This window comes from Salmo salar, chromosome ssa02 (genome assembly GCF_905237065.1).
Source record: "Salmo salar chromosome ssa02, Ssal_v3.1, whole genome shotgun sequence".
Classification (NCBI taxonomy): domain Eukaryota; kingdom Metazoa; phylum Chordata; class Actinopteri; order Salmoniformes; family Salmonidae; genus Salmo; species Salmo salar.
This window is the reverse complement of record NC_059443.1, coordinates 53,082,120-53,089,349: the sequence shown is the minus strand read 5'-3', so window position 1 is coordinate 53,089,349 and position 7,230 is coordinate 53,082,120. Positions and strand designations below refer to the sequence as shown.

Here is a 7,230-nt window from a genome sequence, read left to right as displayed (position 1 = left end):
AGCACCCTCTCAAATTGAACCGTAATCTGCTAAACTCTGTTGTCAACAAGGCAGCATTGTGACTCGTCCTGAAACAAACATCTTTTCCATCAAATATATGTTTAAAATTTCAAGAGTTCTCAATGGGAAAGCAGAATCTTAGTCATTACTGAAGGGGCCACATGGCACACACCCTGGAGGCAGCCCGGTTCCAAAACGAATGAAATCACTTTTAACCCGGTGTATCCTTCCCTCATCGGGGTAACCCGGGCCAGATAATCGAATCCCCTCAGTGGCTGCTGGCTGGTGCTCTCGACTGTCTGCTGCTTGTGAATGAAACGCCATTTGTAAACAGTTCTTGCTGGTGGTGTAACCGCGAGACTAGCGGAAAAAGTCGAACAAGGCGAAGGAGACAACGGAAAGTTACGAATTATGAACATGCTGTGCCCCCACCCCTTTTCAATATGGCTGCCGTATCTACACTCTCCAGTAACGCTCCGATTGGATATTGACTCGACTCTATCTTAATGCCTCTTACTTTTTGACTTTATCAACGATATTTAGTATCAAATTCAATCTGAATCTATTACTCTCCCTTATTTTATTTAATGCATTAGCAAACCTTCACCAACCACTACGTCGGGCCTTTTCCCCCAAAACAACCAGGTGCCAACAATTCGTATCCATCAACAATTTCCAATGGTTTGACTACACTTTTCCTTTGTTATTTTCTTAATGAACGATGTGTGAAAACTGCGCCGAGCTGGTGGAGGTTTTAAATGAAAGTAAGTGGAAAAAATGTATTTAATGTTTTAGTGCCGTAGTGGTCTCCTAATGCTAGCTAACGTTAGCTAAGTTAGGCTACCTGATGGAAGCTGGACAGCTAGCTATCGTACCCGGTTCTCCACTAGCCAGACAGCTGCCAATGTAAGGCCTTGTCTTGAATTAATGATCTGAATGTAAATGGAACCTTGTCTGCAACTTTGAGGCCTGTCTCTGTCAAATCGCTGCAGGATGAAGGGGATGCCTGAGCAGATTTAACTGGCTTGCTAGCTGGACGAGATTCTGAACATAATTTAACTTAGTTAGCTAACTAATTAGACGGGGTTGATGCCATTGTATGTTAACTTGGTTAGCTAACTTAACAGTTTGGTTAACTGCCTGTATAAATGTGGTTTGACATGTATTTGGCCATAACAAATGTTTGCTACCCATTGCATGTGCCTTTTTTTTTGTCCGAGACGAGAGAGGTTGAAGTGGTTATGTTGTGCAGGCGTGTTCGCTCTTTCTAGCTAGCCTGTCTGGTTGATATGTTTGTCAGTTTCACGTTGACTAACGAGTTGTCCAACGTTAACTAAGGTTAACTCACTGACTAGCCAGCTAGCTATGGTCAACTGGCATCAAAACGGACTGATTTAGTTTTCATGTTTGAGTTGCCACAGGCGCTGTAATATAATTTTGCCAGATTACAAGCAAATGTTTAGCATTGTCGGCTAACGTTAGCTGAGTAATATGGGCTCACTAGTTACTTTACGTAAAATACATTAAGCTAGCTAGCCAACTAGGCATGTAACGTATGCCAACTATGACTCATTTGAGTTTTTGTTTGCTAGTTAACTATTATAAGCTTGTTCTTAATCAAAATAAAATGTGCCTACGAATGCCATTGGATATATTTCCTAGTTAAGATTAAAATTGACAGTAACGTTAGAACAGATTATTTGCTAGCTACGAGGTAACGTTAGCTAACTAGGCCATATTGCTTTCATAACGGGATATGGGAGCGAATAAACAAAGGCCCATTTTTTTAGGGCTACGTCTCTTGTTTCCTCCATTGCATTTATAGCTAGTTATACGTCTATGAAATTGCAATGGTTTGTATGTGGAGTGTGCTTGTTTTACCTAGTTAGCGAACTGAATATGGGAATGCATTGGCGACGGTAGCAAGAAGACACTGCTGACAGTCTGCCTTGTGGCCTGGTGTACTGTGCTTCATGCCATATGAGTTGTTTGCCATCAATAATATGGGATTTTGCATTTTAATCTTAATATGTTTGTTTACTAGTTAGGATGTCTTGAGTTTTATGTCTTACACCTATTTTCAGTCTGATATTAGTAACTAAACGTTTGATTTGGTGACTTGGACAAGAGGGGAGTAATCGTTTTTTAAATTGTCTCCATGTTTTGGGAGGATATCCAAACCCACATGGTAAAGCAGTTGTGGGTTGATTATTGCAGGACCGCTTTGAAAGGGGGATCATGATGGTGCAGCTCAGGTTCTTTTATCCTGTCAATACACATTTAAAATAAACTAGATTAATGGAATATAACATAACCTATCCCCTCGCGCAAATCTATTATTCAAATGAGCAATGAGTACCACACTGCTCAGATTAATTTGGTGGTTTGTAGGCAAATTACAGAAAGAGAAATGTAGCCTTACTTAAATGTTCTATACATTTCATTTGGCCAATAATCAGTGGACACACATTCCCTTGTGTATTATTAAAGTGTGTGGAGGAGTAGGCTTATGTCACTAGTGTTCTAAAAGGGCCTCCTTTTGTCTTTGAGCAAAACACCCTCTCTCTGGCCCATATGTATGTCTATCAACAATGGTTTTGAAATGGCTAGTAGGCTACACAGTACTATGTTTTCACAGTAGAGCTGCTGTTTTACGTGTGACGGGCAAAACAGAGTACACCCCTGTGTGAGTGTTTGTCGGCACCAGGCTGCCGCCAGTAGAGGTGTGAGGCTGGCAGCCCCATGTGTGTGAGGCTGGCAGCCCCATGTGTGTGAGGCTGGCAGCCCCATGTGTGTGAGGCTGGCAGCCCCATGTGTGTGAGGCTGGCAGCCCCATGTGTGTGAGGCTGGCAGCCCCATGTGTGTGAGGCTGGCAGCCCCATGTGTGTGAGGCTGGCAGCCCCATGTGTGTGAGGCTGGCAGCCCCATGTGTGTGAGGCTGGCAGCCCCATGTGTGTGAGGCTGGCAGCCCCATGTGTGTGAGACTGGCAGCCCCATGTGTGCGTTCACTAGGTGACTCCTGACCCCAAATTTGCTGTAGTGGCATGCATGAAGCCGGGAATGTTTTGTGTGTGGCTGCATGCATGCAAAGGAAGTGAGGGACTTACTGAGGGAATGAAGGGTTTCAACCTGCTATTGAATATGCTGTGCAAGTAAGTCTGCAGGGTGGCAGGTAGTCTAGCTGTTAAGAGTGTTGGGCCAGAAACCAAAAGGTCGCTGGTTTGAATCCCATGCCAACTAGGTGAAAAATCTGTTGATGGCCCCTTGAAGAAGACATTGCGAATTGCTCCTTTAAGTCGTTCTGGATAAGAGCGTCTGCTAAATGACTAAAATGTAACATGTTGTTGCCATTGTCAATCTCCACACACCCTGCTTTAAGATGCTGTCTGGCACTGTGGCCAGCAAGGCAGAGGTTGGTCTTGAGCGTAGATCTCTGGACCAGCTTACCTGCCCACTCCTAGCCTAACACTAATCCTTTGATGTAAAAAGCCAAACTGACCCTAGATCAGCACCTAAGCCAACTAACGTTACTTCCACCAACACAGGCAGTTGAGCTCAGCAGATCCCTGCTGAGTTGTAGGTGTCTATTTTACTTCTCTAATGTTTTTGTTACAAGCTCAAAGCTTTGCTGTCAGAACAATGGCTGGGATATCCAGATCCTCTTATCTGGGGATGATCGCAATGTTTTTGGTACAGGCCACCGAACACAATGTCATGGATTGTTTTATGAAGGGAGCTGGGAGTTTTGGCAGAGTCCAGTCCAAGATTAAAAAAACAACAAAAGTGGTTGAAAAAGGAATAAAGGCAGTCACACGCACAGTTAGGTCAGGGTTAAGACAAGGTGCCCTGGTGAACTTTAGAACCCTGTTTGTTGTTTCCTCATCTCAAGAACAGACCCTAGACACTAGTTCCACTTTATGTTTTCTGTTTCTCTTGGTAGTGTTTTGGCACAACTACAATCTTCACAGTGGTTGTTATTATGCCCTATGCATGATAAGAATGTGACATTGAGGCCTAGGTCAGTCAGGTATGGACACTTTTGTCACAAAGTTTGCATGTAGGCTGCACCTTTTTTTAAATGACACTTCTCCCTCAAACATAACGTGCAATATTCAATGTATAGTTGATTTCATTAGCAATTTGTCTTAAGTCCAACTTTTAGTTAGTAGTGAAGAAAAATAAGTAGCAGTAACTCTTCAAGTATTCCAAAACAACCACAGGTGCTCTTGTCGGGAAATAGTACTAGAAAAGCCCAACAAAAATTATAACCACAAATAGGTCCGAAGTGGCATAGAAAAAGTCTAACGCAAAGCACTCGTGTGGGTTTGTAAGTTAAAAAGCCTTTAATATGTGGGCTAAGTCATTTTGCGTATCAGGGTGTCCTTTTGCTTTTCTTGTTAGTAGCCTTGGCATGTAGGCCAATGTGAGGCGACAATATGGTCCGTTTTCTCTTTTGTTCTGCGAGCAGAAAATAGGCTGTTGGTACAACAACAACAGATCTGTGGTTGAGGGGTGGGTGCGGCTGAACATGATGCGTCACAAATGCAGCCTCCCCAGTGTCACAAATGTTTTTCTCATTTTCACCAGTGACTTTGTGAAAGACACAAGTGCTTTGGGGTTGCGGAATAATATAGGCAATGCTGCACTTTCCACAGAAAAGTTAGAGCTGAACTTTTGACATGGCAGTAACCTTCCATTGGACATGCCTTGCCCCACACGTTGCTTACATTTTGTTTTGAGACTGTGTGTGTGTGTGTGTGTGTGTGTGTGTGTGTGTGTGTGTGTGTGTGTGTGCGCTTGTGTGTCACCAATAGGGATGTGCATGGTTATACAAATATCCTAAAGGACGTTAGTATTTGAATACTTGTGGGAATACATTTTTGCAGCAAGAAAATGTATAGGCCCATTTTAACACAAAGGCATTTTCTAAATTAAAATATCCATGTGACGTTGTTGCATACAAGGTCTGTGAAATTTCAAATGATTAATTTAATAAAATCAACTGTTTAATGAAGTTTTTATGACTTGCCCCATTTAAAAAAAAAAAAAAAGGCCGGTAGCTGTCTGGTAGCCTTCACGTGTCGCTTGTTGTTTATGTTGGCCAATCAAAGAGGCTCAATGTGCAGTGAGCGTTCACTACACATTGAGACGAAATTAAAATACGGAATTAAAAGTTAGCGAAATGATTGGCTACAACGAGCAACCTATAGGTAGGCTTTAGTTTAATTTAATTGGTTTGGGCAGAGGGTGCTACATGTGGCCTCAATTAGCCTAGCTACCTATAGTTTTTCTAGGCTACTCCAGTCAAGACGGGCACTATTACATGGGATGATAAATAACATTGGCTGCTACAAGTTAGCTAGTCTAGGCTCTAGCCAGGCAGCGTCTCTCTCTCTCTGGCCATGTCTAGACTTGACAGTTCATGCAGATTTAGTATTCTGATATAGAGTTCTGATTTAATGGAATTCCAAACATGTCATGCATCTACACCTACATTAAAATGTGTATATGGTGTCCACAGTGTGTCCGGATTCCCTTTTCCAGCGCTATAATCAAATGCCAGTATGCATTCTAAAAACTGTGGACTAGGCAAAATATGGCAACACAGTAACAACTGATGGCACTAGCGAACTACTGTAGCTAACTAGCCATCTAACCTCTGTAGCTTGCCAGCAAGCAACGCTAAAGGGATTACAAACGGGTTAGCATAACTCCAGCCAAACAAAAAATATTTTATTTCATTTATTTCATCGTTTTGATGTCTTCACTATTATTCTACAATGTAGAAAATAGTAAAAATAAAGAAAAACCCTTGAATGAGTAGGAGTTGTAAAACCTTTGACCGGTAGTGTATTTCCTCCAACAATAATGAAAAGGTGCCTCTCGGTCCCAAAACACACGCTTTCTGGAGACTTGTGGGAGGAGTGCTTGCTGATAACATCGCCCACTGTATGCGATTTCGGTAGCCTGTTTACATCCAGACTTAGGAGAAATAGGCACACAATGAGTCCCTGACCATCTCCTGAAGTGGTCAGCCTGATCTGAACACAGTCAGACCGCAAAGCGACTTTTCAATGCGATTTTTCGTATTCTGATAGCAGTAGTCACATGTAAGTGTCAAGTGTAGACGTGACCTCTGCCTGTCTGCTCGCTCTCATCTCACAACAGTGCTCAGGTTAAAAACGTTAGTTTATTTCTAATATCTAATATTCTAATAATGTATGATACTGTTCAAATAGTGAAATGTATTTCTACCCCCATTCCTAGTCACCAACACATAATACAGTAGCTGACTTTTAGCCTGTAGTACAAGCCAATGCTGCTTGTTGGTGTGGAGTACCTGTTAGTTGTCGGCAATGGGGAGCCTTGCCTGGAGCCGTGCTAATGTGGTGCTGAGGCACGTTTCTCACCAGAGGCTTGAGACTTCCATGGGTCAGTCTCCCATCCAGGCTAGAGAGACGATCATCTCTGTTCTCCTGTTGACCAAAGGACCGTTCGCATTGCGCCTCCGGAAATATATTTTGTTGTTGTTGTAGCAAAGTGTTTAACAACCACTATTTCATCTTCAACGGGTCTTGGATAATGCCTAAAATATTTGCATTGCAATTTCAGTTTCCAATGTGTGCTATTTTCTAGCGCCTGGTCACCATATAGGCTAGTAGCCTTTGAACAAGCAGTGTGGGTCAAGTGTCGTGTCCTACACTTGCCTTTTCCATGTACATTGAACTGTACTCACTACCTTGTCTGCTCTCTCTCCCCTCCAGTATCGGATGCAGACAGCAATGAGGGCCTACAGCTGAAGAAGGAGCATGCTTTACGAGTCTTCAGCTACATCAGCTCATGGACCCAGAGGTCAGTCTCCCGCTCTCCTCTGTTCCCCGCATTCATTATTCTTCCATGGATTTGTCCCAAATGGAACCCTGTTCCCTATTTAGTGCACTACTTTGACCAGGTGCACTTCTTTTGACCACTATGTAGGGAAAAGGGTTTCATTTGGAACGTAGACCATTAATATTTAAAAGGGGAGGATATCCGCTCCTGGATAACTCTCTGAAGTCATTATCAGCCATGAATTCATAATTTATTACTAGCGCTAAAGGCTAACCAATGCGTTTTAAGTGTAGCTTAGCATGTAGGCTAAGTAAGGTCACCAGAGGACAAGTAGGTCATAATTGGTTTTTCGGCTTGCTTAGTGGTGGTTTTATTGTTGTTTAACTAGATTGTTTGTGT

At 42.7% G+C, this 7,230-nt stretch overlaps 1 protein-coding gene across 6 annotated transcripts in view; it reads left to right on the top strand.

Moving 5' to 3' along the window:
* Positions 1 to 418: 418 nt before the first annotated feature.
* LOC106585779 (ubiquitin carboxyl-terminal hydrolase 34) overlaps positions 419 to 7,230 on the top strand; it is a 61,069-nt gene continuing 54,257 nt past the window's right edge. For all 6 annotated transcript variants that reach the window (XM_014172436.2, XM_014172427.2, XM_014172414.2 and 3 more), the window contains exons 1-2: positions 419 to 764; positions 6,765 to 6,852. In XM_014172436.2, coding sequence (XP_014027911.2) covers positions 722 to 764; positions 6,765 to 6,852 — 131 coding nt within the window. In that variant the 5' untranslated portion in view covers positions 419 to 721. The remainder of the gene's footprint in view (positions 765 to 6,764; positions 6,853 to 7,230) is intronic.